This window comes from Protomyctophum bolini (assembly GCF_963924005.1).
Source record: "Protomyctophum bolini genome assembly, chromosome: 7".
Taxonomy (NCBI): Eukaryota; Metazoa; Chordata; class Actinopteri; order Myctophiformes; family Myctophidae; genus Protomyctophum; species Protomyctophum bolini.
This window is the reverse complement of record NC_137868.1, coordinates 18,040,718-18,062,302: the sequence shown is the minus strand read 5'-3', so window position 1 is coordinate 18,062,302 and position 21,585 is coordinate 18,040,718. Positions and strand designations below refer to the sequence as shown.

At 43.3% G+C, this 21,585-nt stretch overlaps 2 protein-coding genes across 2 annotated transcripts in view; both read left to right on the top strand.

The window, feature by feature from the left end:
* The window catches only part of mindy3 (MINDY lysine 48 deubiquitinase 3), a 52,242-nt gene that overhangs the window by 23,531 nt on the left and 7,126 nt on the right, over nucleotides 1–21,585 (top strand). The window contains exons 12-13 of the mRNA XM_080767502.1: nucleotides 8,550–8,622; nucleotides 15,640–15,712. Of these exons, the coding sequence (XP_080623628.1) occupies nucleotides 8,550–8,622; nucleotides 15,640–15,712 (146 nt within the window). The remainder of the gene's footprint in view (nucleotides 1–8,549; nucleotides 8,623–15,639; nucleotides 15,713–21,585) is intronic.
* LOC308318119 (mitochondrial-processing peptidase subunit beta-like) lies at nucleotides 4,637–6,088 on the top strand (the record flags this gene model as incomplete). The annotated part of the gene is made up of 1 exon (XM_080767522.1): nucleotides 4,637–6,088. One exon carries the CDS (start codon nucleotides 4,637–4,639, stop codon nucleotides 6,086–6,088), a length of 1,452 nt encoding a protein of 483 aa, XP_080623648.1.

Below are 21,585 nucleotides of genomic sequence, written 5' to 3'. Positions count from 1 at the left end.
AGCCTCTAATACGTGGGGTGTGTGTGTGAGGGGTCATTAGTCTGTCTGCCACACGCATATAACTGCAACCACAGTATTATTAGCGTGTTGTCCTTGGTTACCAGGGGATGTTATGACCTCTGTCTTGGAGAGGAGAGGGGGGTTTGGGGTAATAAGCTGTGATTAGCTATCGTATCCTGACTTGAGTTAACTGTAGGACTAAAGTCTCATCCCCCATCGTCTGGCTATGTGAGACTAGCAGGACTGGAGCAGTGGTTCTCAAACTTTTCAGTGTTTAAATGGAACCAAATGGTCAATTTGAATCCATTTGTATACTCTCGTCTCAAGTAATAGGGATGCTCAGATTTTTTTCCCATTGTGATACAGAGTACCGGTCCAAAAACATATTGAAATAATTAACAATTCCATTATTACTTTATTAAAGTGCAGCCACACGTAAAATAACGATGCAAATAATGCATTAAGAGTATAAAACAGTAGTGAAACATCAACTAAGAAAGACGGTTGGAGAGGCTTATTGACGGTATCAGCCAAGAACACAGGTGTCGATCGCTGTTACCATGCGTACGGTTAGACCCTTGGAAACTGAAGCATTCAAAATACAAAATAATTGTTTACTGTAAATGAAATATCATCATGTGAAGCATTATGTGGTTTCGTAATGGGTTTTCTGATACTGGTATCGGACTATCGGCACAACTCTACCTGGGTCCATTAGGATTAGGAAACCCCTCAAGGAACCCTGAGGGTCCCTGCTCTCCACTTTGAATACCACTAGACTAGAGTATATGATATGTTCTCTGTGGAACAGAATAACCCTTCAACACGGTCCATATATTTGGTTTTGTTACTAAGAAAAAGAAACATTTGTATTGTCTCTGTTGCCACTGTTCCATATATGGAACCATTGCGTTTTTACGGAGCAATACAGTACAGTAAGTCATTACTTGCGCAAGCAGAGCACACACGTACTGCGATCGGCTGGGTATGTATGTCGGTGTTGTCCACCGGCAAACAAGGGACCACTATTCAGGGCTCGACAGTGCGACTAGGTACTCGCATTTGCGACTAAAAATATCACTGTGCGAGTTGTAAAATTCAATTTGTAGCACAGGTGCGACTACAGGATTTGACCATTCAATCGTGATAAAGACAAGTCTCTGTCTACAGCAAGTGCACATTCTATAGTCGCGGTTCTATACCTACATTTATATTTCTGAACGGCGGTGTCGTTCGCCAAAAAGAGCAGAGCTACAAGCTAACAACGTGTCGCGGCTCAATGCGGTTTTCATTTGAAGATCTGTCCCTTTGCTCCCACCGCCCCGCCCCTCCCTGTGTTGCTGATCAGTTCTCTTCTCTTCCCTGTCAGCAGCGGAGCGAACGTAACAGGATAGCATGTATTGGTAGCACAGAAGACAGAAGGAGTTGCTAGGACCCCGACACGTTGAATACTAAAGTTATTTAGAAAGTTTGTAATGTTAAAACATCACTTGATATAACTTTTAACCAAACGTGGGTGAAACGGCGTGCAGCCGCGCACGTAAAGAGTGCACGTGCGCACGCACATGGAGTGGACGGATTGATGTATACCGGTATACCAAAACAACCCTTGCTAAGCACCTCTCTAAAAGCGTGTGCGCAGCAGCGCAATACGAATGACCGACCTGGCTGGATATATTAGTCAGTGGCTTGCTTAAGACAGAACTTACGTTCTGGTGGTGCAACCACCTCCAGGTCCATAACTAAATGCAACGCATTAGACTAGCTATGGACCAGAGATAGTCAGTGGCCTCACTGGCCTGCATAACGAGCAACGTAAAAAGCCTATATGTCGGATTTTCTGTCTGAACTGAAGCAGTCAAAGCCAAGGAGAATGTTACATTACTAATTCACCATCGAGTAGCCTCTGCACTAAATGTCACACTCACATGATGGAACAGCAAGATAAAAACGGATAGTCTGTCCATCCATTCATAAAATGAATTGACTATCTATCTATCGTATCTGCATACCAAACTAATAGTCTATCAGTATAAAAACAAATTGATTATATAGATTATATAAAAAAATATGATATCCAGATGAATATCAATATTGTGATAATTTCTGAAAAGATATTGTGATATAATATTTTGTCATATTGCCTGCCCCTACCTCATATCACTTTATTAAAGAAAAATCACACCTGTGTGAAGTGAGGGGCACTCTTATCATCATACATCATGTTTTAATTTACGTCATATTTAGCAGAATTTTGACCTAATTTCTCCGTTCATTGTCAATGGCAAATATTGAGACGTGTGGGGACTAAAGCTGTATATAGGAGGGGCTAGCGCCCCTCAAAAACACATTATTTGATAACTTTTCATCGTGCTCCTAAAATAATTTGTGTGCTACTAGATTTTTCAACTTAGGCGCACACGTGCTACTTGGAAAAATGCTAAGCGTCGAGCCCTGCCACTATTCTTGATGACGTAATTTGGTGTCAACATACTACATACATTTGTCACAACTTACAAAGGAGAAGGTAAAATCCAGGTTCCTTGGATTTAAAGTTACTGTGCTGAGGCCAGCTCTGTAGTCTGTACTGAGTATTAAAGCTACTTTTCAGCACATCTCTCCCCCTATGGGAGAACAGCCTGAGTCTCAACTCTACAAGTGAAAGTAGCTAATGACAAATCTACTGTGTGATTTATGGAGACTGTAACATTAACACAACTGACCTCACTGGTCCCTACACGCTATATGACACAAAGTGTGTGTGTGCATGCGTGTGCGCACACCGTATGAGAGAATGTCTGATTGTTTAAAAAGCCAGCAGCTGGAAGACTTCTCCTTTCAATGTGTCCCCTCATCCACACACCTCTATTTCTCTCTTTCTGTCTTTTTCCTAAGTTCCTCCCATGTCTTTCTCCAACCCACCTCCACAACTATGCCCCTGTCTTTGTGTCTCTTTCTGTCCCAGTGTATATCTCCTGAGACTCACCCTGTCTTTGCTCAATTATCTGCGTACATACATACCTACCTTCTCACTTAATCCATCCATTCAATTCACATTGCTTTATTGGCATGATAAAATAAGTTTTATATTGTCAAAGCATACTGTACATATAACCTAAACCACATTATGTATGCAGTATAATAGTTGAAGGAGAAAACAAGTGTTTAACCTATATCCTAACAATAGTTATAATGAAAATAAGTACAATAATGTACAATATTTAGCTACCCATAGTAAGTCTTCTTTACGTGTGCAGCTTGTTAATAAAGCCACACAATTTAGTGTTCAGTGGCGCAGCCTCACTATACAGGGAAAACCCAATGGCATCGTCCTGCATTGACAAACTGGCTGTGTACTCCTATAGGAAATCTGATGTAAACATTGAGCTGTTACAGAAGATGGATACAGTCATGGATTGTGGTGTTGAAACGTTTTGGCATTCCAGTGCTTTTCAGTACATTAACACTGCAGGCGGCTATTTCAGTCAACTAGAGTGGTGCCCGTTGGGCACTGGCCTACTTGGAACGATGCGAGTTGGAAATGTATGCCCCACCCAGTTATGTCTGTGTCCCTTTTATGCCCATATATGGAGTTATTTATCAGCCATGCCCAAATGTGCAGTCTATGCAGATGTCAGAATGATGTCAGAACAGGCCAGCTCCATATATGGAAATATAGGGCGGTGATCAGGTCCAGAACCTGGGCAGGGGCTTTTGTGCTAGTTCTGGACAACTGGCTATCCGATGGACTTGACACCGGGAACTGCACTCCCTGTGGGGGTGTGGAACATGTGTTGAATTGGAAGTCGGTGGGGAGAACAGTTCTCGAGTTACGTGGATTACATACGTACGTGTGTAATACCAGTAAGACGCGCAAACGTGGGAAGCGAACGCAGCTCGTACATATAAATAAGTTAAGTTATTTTTAAGTTAAGTTTTGAACTTAGCCATAACCATATAAGGAGTCCCCAAAGCAGCTATACGTCCAAATATGGAGTGTGTTGCATCAATCACAAACAAATCACTCAGCTCCATATATGGGCACAAATGTGGGACACACAGACGGACACACACAGACAGACAGACAGACAGACATGATCTGCTAGGTCTCATAGTAAGTGCTCACTGCGTTCGCAACTAGAGCCTACCTGGAACAATGCAAGTTGGAAATGAATGCCCCACCCAGTGTCACTTTTGTGCCCATATATGGGCACATAATACGTTTTTTGTCAGGCATGTCCAAATATGGAGTCTATGCAGATGTCAGAACATATTTGTGATGTCGGAATAGACGAGCTCCATATATGGAGCCCGGGCAGTGGCCTTTTCTGGCGTTTCTGGACAACCGTGGGTGCGACCCACCCAGTTATGTCTGTGTCCGTTTTATGCCCAAATATGGAGTTTATGCAGATGTCAGAATGATGTCATAACAGGACAGCTCCATATGGAGATCAGGTCCATATAGTTAGATTGGCATCATCGTGACAAGCAATTTCAGCATTCATAGAGTGGTTGTTGCCCTTGAGGAGATGCAGACAGCATTTGCCACACTCCTCGCGGGAGACTCGCTATTTTGTATGTAATGTTGCTTTTGTGAGATTACAGCATACGTGCGTGTGCACAGTGCATTACACACATGGCGGCCTCCTTACAGCGCCTTACGTCCGCAGGGAAGCATCTCGTTAAAGTATTTAAGCCAACAGACATCTTAACCCGGCCCGTTGGATCACGCAGACTTCTGGCGACTCAAGCTCAAGCTGCCAATCACGTGGTCCTTAATGTCCCTGAAACCAAAGTGACAGAATTGGAAAATGGACTACGCGTTGCCTCCGAAGACTCTGGTCTCTCTACATGCACAGTGGGTCTCTGGATAGATGCTGGCAGTCGTTATGAGAAGGATAGGAATAATGGAACGGCACATTTCCTGGAACACATGGCATTTAAGGGTACAAGAAAGCGCTCCCAACTTGATCTGGAGCTGGAGATTGAAAATATGGGAGCGCACTTGAATGCCTACACGTCGAGGGAGCAGACCGTGTATTATGCTAAAGCCTTCTCAAAGGACCTGCCAGCAGCTGTGGAGATCCTGGCTGACATCATACAGAACAGCACGTTGGGTGCAGCCGAAATCGAACGAGAGAGAGGAGTCATCCTGAGAGAGATGCAGGAAGTAGAGACAAATCTACAGGAAGTGGTCTTTGACCATCTTCACGCGACTGCATACCAGTCAACGGCACTGGGCAGAACCATCCTTGGACCCACAGAGAACATCGAGACCATCAACAGGGGAGATCTTGTAGAATACATTACCACTCATTACAGAGGGCCCAGAATAGTGCTCGCTGCTGCTGGAGGAGTCTCACACGATGAGCTAATTGATTTGGCCAAGTATCACTTTGGCAAGTTTCCAGCCAGATACAAGGGAGAAGCCCCAGCACTTCCCCCGTGCAGATTCACAGGAAGTGAGATCCGTGTACTAGACGACAAAATGCCACTGGCTCATATCGCTATTGCGATGGAGGCAGTAGGCTGGTCGCACCCTGACACCATACCTCTCATGGTGGCCAGCACTCTAATAGGGAACTGGGACCGTTCCTTTGGTGGAGGTGTGAATCTGCCCAGCAAGTTGGCACAGATGGCCTGTGAGGGGAACCTGTGCCACAGCTTCCAGTCTTTCAACACGTGCTACACTGACACAGGCCTGTGGGGTCTCTACATGGTGTGTGAGCCCAGCACCATCCAAGACATGATGCACTTCGCTCAGATGGAATGGATGTCATTATGTACGAGTGTGACGGAGAGTGAAGTGGCAAGGGCGAAGAATCTTCTGAAGACAAACATGCTTCTGCATCTCGATGGATCCTTCCCTATCTGCGAGGACATTGGCAGACAGATGCTGTGCTACAGCCGCAGAATCCCCCTGCATGAGCTGGAGTCCAGAATCGATGCCATCGATGCCAAGACCATCAAAGAAGTGTGTACAAAATACATCTGTGAGAAGGAGCCTGCCATCGCAGCAGTGGGTCCAATTGAACAGCTCCCAGACTATAACCGGATCCGTAGTGGGATGTACTGGAGGAGAACTTAAATGAACACACACATATTTCTTACGTCATCATTTAGAGCTAGTCATACGTATACTATATACATAATCAGTAAAATAAAATAGCAAATTGTGCCTGATCTGCTTGGACCAGAGTACGTGGTGTGTATATGTATGACTAGCTCTCAATGATGACGTAAGAAATATGGGCATTTGTGTAATCTGGTCCCAGCAAACCAGGCACAGATTTGCTGTTTTTCTTGCATACGCATCAAATGGCGGGACGGCTGTCACATTTTGGCACAAAGTAACCACAGTATACCGCTAATCAACTTACAACTACATACTCTATATAGTATATGTATACGTATGTCTTAAGAAATATGGTCATTTGTGTAATCTGGTCCCAGCAAACCAGGCACAGATTTGCTGTTTTTCTTGCATACGCATCAAATGGCGGCTTGGCTGTTACGGTTTTGGCGCAAAGTAACCACAGTATACCGCTAATCAACTTAGAATATATCTACATCGATAAAATTGTATTTCTTATATAGATAGAAACTTGAACCATACTTAATAATACTAGGTGTTTATATGCATAAAGTAGGTAGGTAGCAAATAGTTACACCTAATAATTATACATTTCAAACGTTCCTTCACAGAGATACTGAGATTTGACAGTTTACAGCGGTCGAATGTACTTGCGCGCTCTGCTTGCGCACTAGTTGGCCATTTATGGCCTACTAGTGTGCAACAAGCAAGTATGCACTCGACAGAGTGCAGTTCTAGTTATATTTAGTTCCAATTCCCATTTATCCTTAATGTACCATGTGTTTGAGAAACATCATCCAGTGCTTTATATAAATGGAAACATGTTTTTTTGTCGGGATTTTTTTTTCTACAATGCCAATAAAGTACATCTCAATATCATTTGGGTTCTTACACACACACTCTTAGGATGTATTTGTTTCCAATTACACGAATCCCAAATGTACAGTATAAATTACAAAACAAAACTTAACAAACTCATTAATAAGTCTTTCTTCTCCTTTAATTTCATTAAAAAATAAAGACCAACACAATAATGATAATCATTTCCGTTCCCCTCAGGCATTGTTGCACGTCCAAGCTAAAGTCAGCAAACAAACACAGTAGATGTGATCCATAAATCACAGTGCATCTCTTAACACACCACTTCCTCTCACTTTCTCTCGCTGTGTTTGCAGTCAAAACACAGCGTCTCATTGCATCACGGCATCACTTAATAACCCAATGGAGTTCACTGATTACACAGAACACACACACACACACACACACACACACACACACACACACACGGAGAGAGAGAGAGAGAGAGAGAGAGAGACGCTTGCATGAATACATACATGCACACATTCATATGTGCATGCACACAACATACAGTATAGACTCACAAATAGCAATCATTCTTTATGTAAAGTAAACACAGATCTCTCTCTTTCTCTCTCACACACACACACTGCATTAACAGTACACCACCATGCTCCGCTGCAGGGTTTGTTGTTGAGTTGACTGTTGGCAGACAGATTGTCTGTGGTACATTGTTTTCTGTCTTTTGTACGGAAATGCACTTTCTTTTTTTTTGCATGTCTTTCTATGTTTTCTTACCCCCCCTCTCTGTGTGTGTGTGTGTGTGTGTGTGTGTGTGTGTGTGTGTGTGTGTGTGTGTGTGTGTGTGTGTGTGTGTGTGTGTGTGTGTGTGTGTGTGTGTGTGTGTGTGTGTGTGTGTGTGTGTGTGAGAAATGCAGTGCACAAATCAGGTTTGACTGGACTTGTCATTATTGATGCGAGTCTGTGTGTTGGGCCTGTGCCCAGTGCTGTTATGGCTCTCGACATAGGCCCCGCAGTGCTTCTCAAACGGTTTGATTCCAGGGACCCTGTGTTTGGTATGCATTAGGCCACGGACCCATAACTCTGAGTGTACAAATGGAACAAACAACAAACAAGAGTCTATTTGTTTCCATTGTGTGTACACTCGCCGAGTTACAGTCATGCAAGGGTCCATTCGGTTCCACCCAACTATCAATCATTTAGTAGTTGGGGACCCCTTGGAACCCCCGCAAGGACCCCTGTGGGCCGTGGGGGGGTCCCCAGCCCAATTTGGGAACCACAGATGAATAGAGAAGCTACAGACAGATGTGGGCTTTTAAAGGTCCATATTATATTTTGGGAAAAGGCTGATTTAATTTTATGTCCATCAGGGTAGGGAAAAAACCACACCTGTGTGAAGTGAGGGGCGCTCATACAACATCATGATATAAAATAGACACTGTCTATCTGCTCAGACACTGACGTAACATTTTTGAATTCTCCATTCATTGTCGATGGGAATTTAATGTTTATTTAGGACCAAGCACTAAAAGCTGGATATAGGAGGGGCATAGAGCATCTACAGTGATTCTACAGTCAACTCTCTCTCTGCTTCTCCTCTATCCCAAACTCACTCACGCTCTGTCTCTCTCTGCAGGAGATGTCTCTGGTAGGCCCAGAATCTCCATCAGAGCAGGCCAGGAGAGTCTTCCAGTCATTTGATCCTGAAGGTAAATGAATGACTTCTCTTTGTTTCACTTTAATTCACTGCAATATTTTACTGTCCTTCAAAAGCATTCTACACGCCCAATACCAAATCATAATGGCATGTCAGGCAGCCCATTGCTTCTTGGCATCCTGCTGAAGTGAAAACAGGCCAGTAAAAGGATTTATTTCATCTTCACTTAGATTCTCCCAAATACACACAGACACATATTGACTGAAGAATGTCTTGGCCATGTTGTCTTTTCTCCTCCCCCATCCTTATCTCAGAGCAGGTAGACGTCTACATAACCTTTCCTCCCGCTCAGCTCAGGGTTTAATATTAGAGTTCACAACGGGCCTGAAAATGTAAACCTAAACCATGTGATTTGAAGCCAGAGCCCGATCATAACATACAACTAGAACTGCACTCTTTCGAGTGCCTACCGCTATGAACTTTCAAATCTCAGCCTCTCCGTAAAACATTGAAATTAAATACTAAAGTTGTGTTGTCAATCGTTTCAATATTGGTTAGGTAACAGGTGTATAGTATATATGTAAGTTGAAAGTACTATACTGTGGTCGACTGGCTTTTTATGCGTATGCTTGGAGGTGTATAATACTAGATGTTGATGGTGACGTAATTAAGATATGTATCAATGTTGGGTTATAACTGGCTTTTGATGGTGACGTAATAAAGGTAGGTTTCAGATTACATACATGTATACATACAGACATTACCTTTAATTCACCCGACACTGAAACATATCCTAATTACGTCACCATCGACAGCCAGTTATAACCCGACATTGAAACATATCTTAATTACATCACCATCAACATCTATTATACACCTCTGAGCATACGCATAAAAAAGCCAGCACGACCACAATACTTGCGCACGCTCTGCTTGCGCAAGTAATTAGTGAAAAACAACAACCCCATGGGACCTGGTAGGTTCAGGCCAACAATTATGTTAATTGGTTCGGTCAGGCTCTGGTCGGGCAAAAAAAGCCCCCAAAAAGTATGTACCCTTGCGTTGCTTAAAGAGGGATACCAATGAAATGGCCAGAATGGAACGGATTGTGCAATTTTGTGTGTGAGACTTCCAATTAGTCCCATAGCTATTTGAGGAAATGGGAAGTACTGTGCACAATGCAGGAGGATAGACTGTTGAGTCTCTGGTTCTGATGGGATGATTGAGTGAGTTTGATGGGTATATCTTTGTAAAGTATATTTAAATATTGTGTTTTGTGGATGGAACTAGATGTTTTAAACAAAAGGATGAGCTCATTATTGATAGTATATTTCAAATTAAATTCTCACCTCCTATGTTTTCTTTCTTCTCTTCTGGTTGCTTATATTGCTGAGATCAAATCCTGTCACAGCTGAGTCAACCTTCCCCTTCTTCAACATTATTTCTACTTTTTTCTAATCCTCTCATCCCGTCTTCTCTTGTCCTAACCTCATCCCTCTCCTCTATTTCCTCTCTCTCCTTTCTCACTTCCTCTCCTCTTCTTTCCTTTCCTTCCCACTCTTCCTCTCTTCACCCCCCTCCTCTCTCTCTCCTCTCGTGCCCTTCTGCAGACACAGCGGCAGTTTATTCCTCCTTTAATCTCCTTCAGTTGTTGTTAATGTTACTGAAAACAGAAACCTTCCCAGCTGAGTCAACCCCTTGTTCCTCCTTTCGTCTTCCTCGTCCCAGCTGAGTCAACCACCCCCTGTCCTGTCCTGTTCTCTCTCTCTCTCTCTCTCTCTCTCTCTCTCTATGCATCCTGACACCTTTGAGCTTGTAGATCGGTTAGTTTAGATAGTTTGGAGAAGCCCAACTCTGCTCCCGGGGTGCAATATCAATGCATTCACTGCTCCTAATGAATAGGATGGGTAAATGCGGAGGAAGAATTTAGGCATGTGCAAATGTACCGTGACAATAACTAATATACTGTATCATTATAGGCAATAATGTACAAAAGTGTAAAAAAAAAAGAAAGATTGGGTTATCCGTTTTGTTTGATATCGTTGGACTTCATTTGGTTATCTATGTATTCATTCTTTTGCTCTCTGCAGAGAGGAAAAATCCTCCTTTTCTTTAGTGAGTTGGTTTCGCTCTTCTTCCAATTTCTTCTTTTCTTCTTGCCACTCATCCACAATGCCTTTAATCTTCTCTTTCATTGTCGTGATCTTCTTCTGGTTCATCTCCATCTCGTTGGTCATGTATTTTATCATTTGTAGCAGAGCTTCTTTTTCTACTGTGAGTTGGACCCTCTCCTCTTCCCATGTGGTCTTCTCCGCTGTCCTCCGCTCCTCTATGCATTTCACTTGTTCTTGCACTTTTATGATCTTGTTCTCCGTTGTCTTCATCACGTTCCTCATGTATTGAATCAACTGCTGAGCAGAGAGGAACCTTTCTGACAAGTCCTCTTTCTGTTTAATCAGCTGGATTCTCTCCTCCTCCCATTTCTTCTGCTCCTTTTTCCTCTCTTCCTCCAAGTCTTTAGTCTTTGTCTTCTGCATTGTCAAGATCCTGTTGTGCAGAGCTAATGTGTCAAAACGTTTTTATGGTGTGGCTTGGCATGGATCTGGGACTTTATGTGTCCAGTCTATGATGGCAGTCTATGACGTAGTATATGATGTATGACTCCGTTTTTGCGGAAGGTTTCAGGCCTTACCGTTATCGACTTGGCAGCTTGGCTCTGAGTCTAGCTGATGAAATCGGGATTTAATGCGTAATTTATGCTCCCATAAAAAAAAATGCAGACAAAATAATTGCCGATCTACTTGTTCCGGAATGTTGTGAGCTTGATCAACTTTTTTTTTTTTGTCGTCTGCATATTTAAATTTTTTGAACTGCACACGGACACATACATGCGTCTCAGCCGGAACGCTGAAACAGTCACACAATGCTGGCAGACTGATAAAATCATCACACACACATTCACATGCACACAGATAACATGCACACATGGTATATACATTCACATTCCACACGCTCATACAGCACATGACACACACGTTCACTTAGCGCACACATAACACATTGTGTCTCTCAGTAATAATAACACACCATGAGGTCCATGCTGGTGAAACGAAGTGTGCGTCTCTGTGATTGAGTAAACAACATTCCCCTTCTCCCTGCTGATCACAACAATATGCTGACCGTCACAGCTCTGTCAGTATGCGTGTCTGTGTGTGTCTGTGTGTGTGTCTGTCTGTCTGTCTGTGTGTGTGTGTGTGTGTGTGTGTGTGTGTGAGAGAGAGATGTTTTGGTTTCGGACAGTTTAAACTTGTGTAAGTGTTTGTTCGGAAATTCACTCACACACGCGCACACACACACACACACACGCACGCACGCACGCACGCGCGCGCACGCACGCGCGCACACACACACACACATTGTCTTCATATGTGTGTATGTGAATGCATGCTTTTACATGTGTGTGAGGTGAGTCGTAGCAGCTGAGAGCAGTCTTGTCTGCTCCGGTCGCCTTGACACCAAATATGTAAACAAAACTGTCTGCTTCACTCTGTCACATCAGAGAGAGAGAGAGAGAGAGAGAGAGAGAGAGAGAGAAACGAGAAGGAGAAAAGAGAGGAAAGAGAGCGAGAATAGGAGCATCTGGAGAAAAGCAGAGAAACAGGACATGAAAGTTTTCTGCTTGTTTCATGCATGTTCTTCACTAATTCACACACACTGACACGCAGACACCCTCAAAAGATAAAAATCTACTAATTCTGTTGCATACACAGAAACCTAAACTTACACACATATGGATTAACACATACAGAAAGACAAATAACTGTACACATGCATGCATTTATATAAACTCATACACATCAATGTCCACACATGTTTTAGCTGTCCATACAACCTGACAGACATTCACATCACATACAGACAGTGCATGCACACATGAAAACAAATTCTAATACACACAGAGAAAGACACACGTTAGATACCGGTACGCAACACAAAACATTAACTTTTATAGAGAGACAGATTCATATTACACGCACAACAAAAAATAAACTCATAGACACAGAGAAACGTACTCGCACAACAAAATACAAACGCACACAAAACAAAACACATACTCACATACTGTGCATGCACATAGAATCAGAGTTGCGCACACACATGAAACACAAACTTGCATACAGAGAAACTTGCATGCACACACACATTGCGCACACATACTCACAAACTAACATACACACACAGACAAACAGATTCAGCCAAACTAATTCACATACACACAGACTCACATGTACACACATGAAACAAACTAGCATACTTATACAGAGAAACTGACTCACATGTACTGTATACACACAAAACACAAAGTCTCATAGTGAAACAAAATGCCATACACAAGGTTATGCACACATGCTGACATACAGATGGTGCACACATTGTTGGTTCTCCCTCCCTCTCACACGCGCGCATGCACGCACGCACACACACACACACACACCGTATGTGCAGAAGAACATAAATTTACCATGTGTCACATGTAGAGTCAGCACTGCTCACTGTTATGGAAGGAAGGCGCCAGACACACATTTCTGTTCATTGTATCCCACTGCCCTGTCTGTCCCCATGTCGTCTCATATAAACAGCATCCACCACCCCTCCACACTGTCCGCATCACGGACAGACACCACCCCTCCACACTGTCCGCATCACGGACAGACACCACCCCTTCTCTACTGTCCCCATCACAGACAGACACCACCCCTTCTCTACTGTCCCCATCACGGACAGACACCACCCCTTCTCTACTGTCCCCATCACGGACAGACACCACCCCTCCTCTACTGTCCCCATCACGGACAGACACCACCCCTTCTCTACTGTCCCCATCACGGACAGACACCACCCCTTCTCTACTGTCCCCATCACGGACAGACACCACCCCTTCTCTACTGTCCGCATCACGGACAGACACCACCCCTTCTCTACTGTCCCCATCACGGACAGACACCACCCCTTCTCTACTGTCCCCATCACAGACAGACACCACCCCTTCTCTACTGTCCCCATCACGGACAGACACCACCCCTTCTCTACTGTCCCCATCACGGACAGACACCACCCCTTCTCTACTGTCCCCATCACAGACAGACACCACCCCTTCTCTACTGTCCCCATCACAGACAGACACCACCCCTTCTCTACTGTCCCCATCACGGACAGACACCACCCCTTCTCTACTGTCCCCATCACAGACAGACACCACCCCTTCTCTACTGTCCCCATCATGGACAGACACCACCCCTTCTCTACTGTCCCCATCACGGACAAACAAGTCAATTTTGAAGACTATAGATCTTTTACAGTTTGACAGTGGACAATCCACTCCCACTTTTGTCTTTATTGAGGATAAGGGATAATGAGTCCAGCCATGGCCCAGACCTTGAGGGGTTTGTCACCTGGGTGTGATAGCTTAAAGAGTCTACGATCATTAAAATGCATGGACTGCGTAGACAATTAGAAGCACCTTGGGACAATCATCAGACTAAATTGACCTTCAAGCTGAATTGTTAGGATATGTGTATAGGCTTGAAGTCCAAACCGCACCAATGACTACTTCCATTATCCATTATCCCCAAAGGCAGTTGCAAGGAGTTTCATTGGTGCGCTTGACCTTAAAACTGTTTTGTTGCAAGTAGTTTCGACTAATTGCATTCTCACAATCACAACATAAAGTGAGCTCAGTCCATCCTTTAAATCATTGTGTCCCAAAGATTGTCACATTTGCTCTTTCGCATTGCGTCGCGATGTGTAATGACCTTAACACATTTTGTTGATTGATTCTTTCAGAATTGAGACGTAGAGTGCCCAGCCGATTTCGCAAAAAATTAAATAAAGAAAAATAATTCCCTAAGACGTCAGTAAAAGGTCTTGGGCACCACAGGGGGTTATAAAGACGTCTGGAGACATCCTGGGCACAAAATGGGTTAAAATAAATATATAAATTGAAACCAAAAACAAGTTAAAAACACGGTCTCCCCACGTATTGGCATGACAATATTAGTCACCAGGTGACCAGAACCAGAAAGAGTGTTTTCGATGAATCTAACAGTATGGGTTACTATGGGTTTGTATCTAATTACTGAATTACGCAACTTAGAAACTGTCTGGGGTGTTCACAAAAGCCTGATTGGATGACAAAATGCCCTTTAATGTCCACTAACCACATTTAAGCCCAAATGTCTAAAATAAGTGGGGAGAAAACGGTCCTCACAACAAGGATAGACGACCATGTGTACATTACTACATTCACATCATGCATTTGCATTGATTTGAATGTGTGTCAAGTCCAGTTGTGTTTAATTCCTGTTGAGTTGAATGGACCAGGGCAGATCTCAGATCTGACCCGCACTGTTAGCCAATTAGTCCTGTTCACACCGTGTGAGAGTGGGGTTGACACAACTGTATGAACCACACACCATGCTCATGTGCTAGTGCTTAAACAAGACAGATAACACGGTCTCAAACACACCATGGGCAAACACCCAGATGTTAGTGTTTAGCGTTGGTCCTCTGTCAGGTAGAGCAATCATCACCGCTCTGGAATGTAGGTCAGACACGGGAGATTACTGTGTGTGTGTGTGTGTGTGTGTTCGCAAGCGCGCGTGTGTGTGTGTGTGCGCTACTGTGAGATGGGGTCCATCCCCAGAGCCTGCCAGTGTACACAGTGCTTGGTCAGTGTGGAAGGTGTGTGTGTGTGTGTGTGTGTGTGACTGTGTGTGTGTTTCAGGGTCATCCTGAAAAAAAACCTGTATTTAAATGTCTTGTCTCTTTAAGTCTGTGTCCTTAGATGTTAACTGGTGCCTTGTTGACAGGGCTTAACCCAAAACATCACTTTAACACTGATGTTACAACCCATTACAAATATACAGTACTAGTTTACATTTGGCAGTGTTGTTGATTTCCCTCATTGTGGTTACAATTAACAAACTCACTGTCTCCATCTGTCTGTTTTTTTTGTCTGTCTCTCTTTGTCCGTCCGTCTGTTTCTCTCTCTCTCTCTCTCTCTCTGTAGATAATGGTTTCATCTCGGCGTCTCTGTTGGAGGACGTGATGAGAGCCCTTGACCTCGTCTCTGAGCCCGACTAGTAAGTCTTTACATACTCAAGGTTTTTCTTTTGTGTGCATGTACCGTATGGAGATGTATGTTTGGCATACATTCTGAAGGCATTGTGTGTATCAGAGTGTGTGCGTGCGTGGCACCTGTATGCGCCGTAAAGTTTCCAAGTCCAGAGTCACGGCCAGGCCAGGTCACTGCTCTGGTGTCGGGTTTCACCAGCAGACCGGTGTAAAGTAAGAACATGGAGGCAGGCACGATGAAAGACCCAAGAAGAAAGACAGACGGAGAGAGGGAGGGAGGGATGGAGGGATAGAGACCATTAAGTGCAGGAAGAATAGCTGAGAACGCGGGAGGAAATGTTTTAAGGCGCAGGCTTCAAAAGAGAGCCGTAAGCCAGGCTGTGACTCTTCTGGCTCCTAAACCGTGCTCAGCGGTGCTCCAGACCCACACATGTTCAAAACATCACAACACCACCATGCTCCCTGCTGGACTCACAATCACCAAAGCATTAGCGCCAAGTGTGAGTGTCGCACAAAGAATTAGCTTTGGCACGTAGCGCAGGAAGCCAAGATTAAACCTGACTTATGCTTCGTCGTACGACAGAGTCGCGTGGTGATAAATGCCGAACTACAAGCTTGTGACAAGTTTGTTTTTTTTTGTTTCGAGGGGGGGGGGAGTCGGAGCAATGTTGGGGTTGGAGCTGTGCTGGGTTCAAATGTAAATCTGTATGCGATTTGACACTGCTGCAGTATAGAGCCACTTAGTGGTCAATATGCCTGCTAACGTTGACATGAAATTAGAGTGGTTTGTGTGCAGAAGTGCATGAAACAGGCCACATAATCACCAATCAGTCTCGGTTTCTTGTGAGCTTGGCGGAGTCTGTCTTGTCACTCTTGTGTGCCTAAATAATTTGGATCAGCTTCCCAAGATCACACAAGAAAAATGTGTAATTGAAAAAACACAACTTATTTGTTTTACATACACGCAAAAAAGCTCTCCCAGGATCCAGTGAACGACGGTCTGATGTCATCAGTAAGCGCTCCATTGACGATGAATCGGAGGGAGTCACGGCATGTTTGTGTGAGCTTCTTACAACCTTAATATGTTTTCATTTCTCTGTCGTGCTGACAGTTTTTCTCAAGGAAAATTGTCCACATAAAAATAAGCCCTCCCAGGGTAACGGAACTATGTCCACAAAGCTAGCGGTCTGTGGTCCAGAACTTGTGTCCTGCTGACATTTTAAAGTGAGACATGGTTCTTTGGTGTATGTCTTTTGAAGAGACACAAATCCTAGATTGAACTGACCAAAGGGCATTGTTTAATGTCATAACCTTTCTAGAAAACAAAGGTAAATTGTGCATCACAATATGCAATTATTATGTAGTATATAAGGGACTATGGAAGGTTTTAGGTTAATATTCCCATCAATATACAAATCAGTTGTATATAACCAGAATCATCTGCCATCTCCATTAGCATTTATTAAAAACATGTCTTTAGTGTTTGGTCACATACATCACATTCAATTACACGCTAAACAAACAAGTGAGTGTAATAACAAGGCAGATTATTTACAGGTCAGTGTCCTGTCTAAAGTAAAGCCAAGCACTCCATCTATCAGCCTTCTGTCAGTGTTTTTTGTCCACCAAGAGTCTTTATTCTTTACGTCTCAAGGAAACAAAAGGACCACTGTATATTCAAGTGTAGAAGAATGTGTGAAATGTGTTCCAAGAGAATTTTCCCCAGGAGTTACTTGTCTGCCAAAATGTTGTCAGCTTGGCCTTTATGTCTAAAAGCAAACAAAACACTGTGTGTTCTGTGTGTGTACATGGCCTATGCTATGAGGTGGTAGAAATGGACTTGGGTCAGTTTTTAGATTTGAGTATTGTGGATTTTTACCTCAAACCTAAAACCCTTAGATCTCCATAATTATATGGAGCTGGCCTGTTCTGATATTCCATATGTTGATCCTTCCCCACCCGTCCTTCCTCTTCGATGTCTCGCTTTTGACTGATAACTGTCCATTCAAACTCTAGACGGGCCTGCCCCAAAGTTATGTCGGGAGCGATGCGAAAAATGTAAAATCACATCCGAACCTCTGATGGATATTTATCACCACGGACAGCACTCGTAGTTTCAGAGATTATAGCCATAGAAGATTCTACATTTAAATTGAATACATTTTAATGGAACCCTATTGATGATATTCACACGGCTGCCATCTTGCCAGAAAGGTGATACATAGGTGACACTTCCCATAGAGAGTCCATTCATCCAAACAGAAAAGTCCTCTCTAATTATATTAAACACCGTAAAAATCACCAACATTGCAGCTGTAGGGAAAGCTTGAATTATCCTCTTTCAATCTACAAGTTTTTGTTTAATACAAATCCACCGTAGACATTTTATGAGCTACTTCCTGTCAAGAAATTCCTTGCAGATGATTATTTTCTAAGTATCAGAGTTTGGAAGCAATCGTTATCAGTAAAGCAACCTCCTGCTGCCTCCTGCATTATGTGCACATTCATAACAGGTGGTGAGAGGACTTTTCTGTTTGGATGAATGGGCTGTCTATGGGAAGTGTCATCTAGGTATCACCTTGCTGGCAAGATGGCTGCGGTCTGAATAAAGAGAATAGAATGCGTGCACACTTTTCCTTGTACTGGGAGTGAGGAAGGCATTGCCTAGCAACCGGGTCAGTGTTGAAAGTAAATTTTCAGTGAGTACATTAATTGACAGAGCATTTCATTTTTGTCAGCCAATATGTGTACTTACCTGCAGACAAACAGGTACTCCCTATCCCTTAAGTATGATTCAAATCAGTTGAGTACTATAGTCAGTACTCTGTAATGTTGTTTACACTACTGCAACTAGTCAACTATTCGACTACTATAGCTACTAGTTCATCCATACTCAGGCAGTAGTCAATATAGTCAAGGGATTTTGTTATTTTAGATAAAACGGCAACAATATATTTCCAGCAGATATAGTGCTGTGGGCCCTGATAATTGGTTCTCTTAATAGACGTCAGTCTAGTGAGCTCAAAGAGCAGACATGCAGACATCTTCTAATGACCGAAGGTGGCTATAAATGTAGTTGCTGTTGAGCAAAGAAACAAAAGTATAATTTGTCCAGCATTGTTTAACCCTTCACTGGTTTTGAATGGTTGAAATGCACAGACGCAAAAGCAGTGTCTCGCTGCTTAAGCGCTGTTTATCCATGGTTTCTAGTTTTAGTCTGAACTTTGTCGGCTTCCAAGGCAGTGCACCTTAAAACTTAAGTTTCTGTCTATACGTGAGTAATGCAGACGAGAGATGGGTTTTCCATACGCGCAATAGGGTTCTATTAAGTGTTGTGGAGTGAGGCGTAGCACAGATCTCGAATTTCATTACCACGTATGGTACAACAAGAGCAGCCCCTGGATGTGTATTTTCCACAATTCCTATAACCAGCTCCAATCACTATAGGAGCTGTGTTAGAACCACATGGCCATGCCCTGTTCAAGTGTCCCTGATGAGCAAGAGCAAAGAGTCCATCAAAGCTCCAAGGTGTGTCATTGTGCAGCTGATTCCAGTTCAGAAGACCAGTGTGTCCACTGTGCAAGCAGTTCCCCCTTCAAGGTTCAAAATGCAAAATGCAGCTACTTATCAAAGTCGAGAGTGTTCATTTAACTCTTATAGTGTGAAAACAATACAGTGACAGTTGGCAGTCCTTTTTTTTACACTTTGTTTTTTTTTCTCTAAATTTTTATCCCACGATTTTGTAACCCAGTTTTCTTTTCACCCAGTGCCAATTATCTAATGTAATCCTGGGCGCTACACTTCCTCTGCCAACCTGGGGGGGCAGCGGACTGACCTCATGCCTCCTTCTATGCATGAGGAGTCCAAGCTGCTTCTTTTTTCACCTGACAGAGATGAATTTCCCCGGCCGGACGTAGCGCGTGGAAGGGACACGTTATTCCGACCAGTTCCTTTCCCCTCCATCAGGCGCCCCGGCTGGCCTGGGGGAGGTCGTTTTAGAGACCAGGATTACGGCATGTTTTGGTGAGGGTATCTACCCTAGGGGACACAGGGAGAACATGCAAACTCCACACAGAAAGGCCCTATCGCCAACCCCCGCCTCGGGTATGGGCACTGATGACGCGGAGGAGGGAACACGCCGCCAGTGCCCACAGCGTCCCCCAGTTGAGTTGAATTCACACTGTGGATATTACTGTGTTCAAAACTGCCCCCCCAGTCGCCTCTTCTTTGATGGAAACAACAGGCTACTGTGGTAGTTTAAGAGCCTCAGTCCCCACAGCTCAATATTGCAATATATATACCAGCAGGGTGTTTTCCCTCCATTATGGGCTCCTCAGACAGAAGAACCTACTGTAGCCTGAAAGTTCACGAGCACATCTGATCTGCCACTACCTTTTATGTCATAGGTCAGGGGTTTTCAACCGGCAGGTGGTCCCTGGCCATGCATAAAAAATAAAAATTGTTTTTTTTTAAACTTTTAATAACTTACAGGAGTTCTTACTGTATGGTGTGTGATATGAAATGTGAGCTTACCATAATCACATTAATCCTTCACTGCATTTTATTAGATATTATATTGATATTATAGCTATTTTCTCCAGATCCCTGTGGTGCATGAACCCCCCACCACTATTGTGTGGGGTGGGTCTATGATGGACCCGCCACGCACAATAGTGGTGGTCCCCAGGTTGCTCTTAGTCAGGATGGTGGTCCCTGGGTCAGTTGAAAACCCCTGTCATTTAATCTGCCATGTAGTGCATGCTGTCTAACCGCCACACCAGACAACACGACACATAAACACAAAACGTAATCACGCTCTATGGTTTAAAACATCAGTCAATAGGGATAGGTCGATATTAAAGTAATTCTGTTTTTAGTTTAGTTCATGTCTTTTTGAAGCTTCCCTGTGAAAATCCTTAGATTCTGTCACTCTGCATATCTCATTAATGTAGTATTTTACAACTAAATCTGATCTTTAGACCATTGTACAATCACTAAATACATGCATGTACGGCGCATATATAAGGGTCAATGAGGAGGTATGCAGCATGGTTGAGTGACACAATGATCACATCTCCGTCCCCAGTACTGTCAATGGGGAAGTGACAGGCTCATGGTTTTCCAGCAGTGCGTTTAGTGTTAATGTTCTGATAATACCTGTGGATACTCGTTGGATTTCCCAAATTCCAGAGCATCAAACATTTTCATTTTCATAGATTCTGGAATACTAAATGAGGGGAAAGATAGAGGTACTGTAAAGCTCCTTTTATGGATATGTTCGGGGGGAAGAAAAATACTTGACTTATTGGACAGAGATGATTATTCTAAGGATTTAAATCACGCCAGGGGACATTGCGAAAGGGTCTTTAAATATATATCTGAATTACATTTGTGTGCCTGTGTAACAGTTTAACATAGTAACTAACTAACACTTTTTAAATCCTACAACTTTAATGAAATGTAGTCCAACATTTTTTCTCCCCAAAGTTCCTCCAAATGAAAGTGCACTCCTGACTTTTGACCCTTTTAAAACCTGCCCCGTTGGTTATATACATTTAATTATGTAGCTTCTGTCTACAAGGTGGTCTAGAAAGTCGATATTTCCAAAACATCAATAGCAGCCAATTATTTGATATACCACTCCTCAATCACCTCCGTCCCACAGCCCCCAAACGCTCATTTATTTGACATATCACATGGAGCTCAGCCCTACAATGTTCTCGTCTGGTTATGAGTCTGCCTTCTCTCCTTATAAGGCCAATGAGATCCATGGTTTTATCACTGAGAAATAAGAATAATAACACAGCTACGAGCTAACACACAGGAATGTCTGAAAAGAGGTATATTTAGTACTGCTGTGCTACTCACTGAAGACACGCAC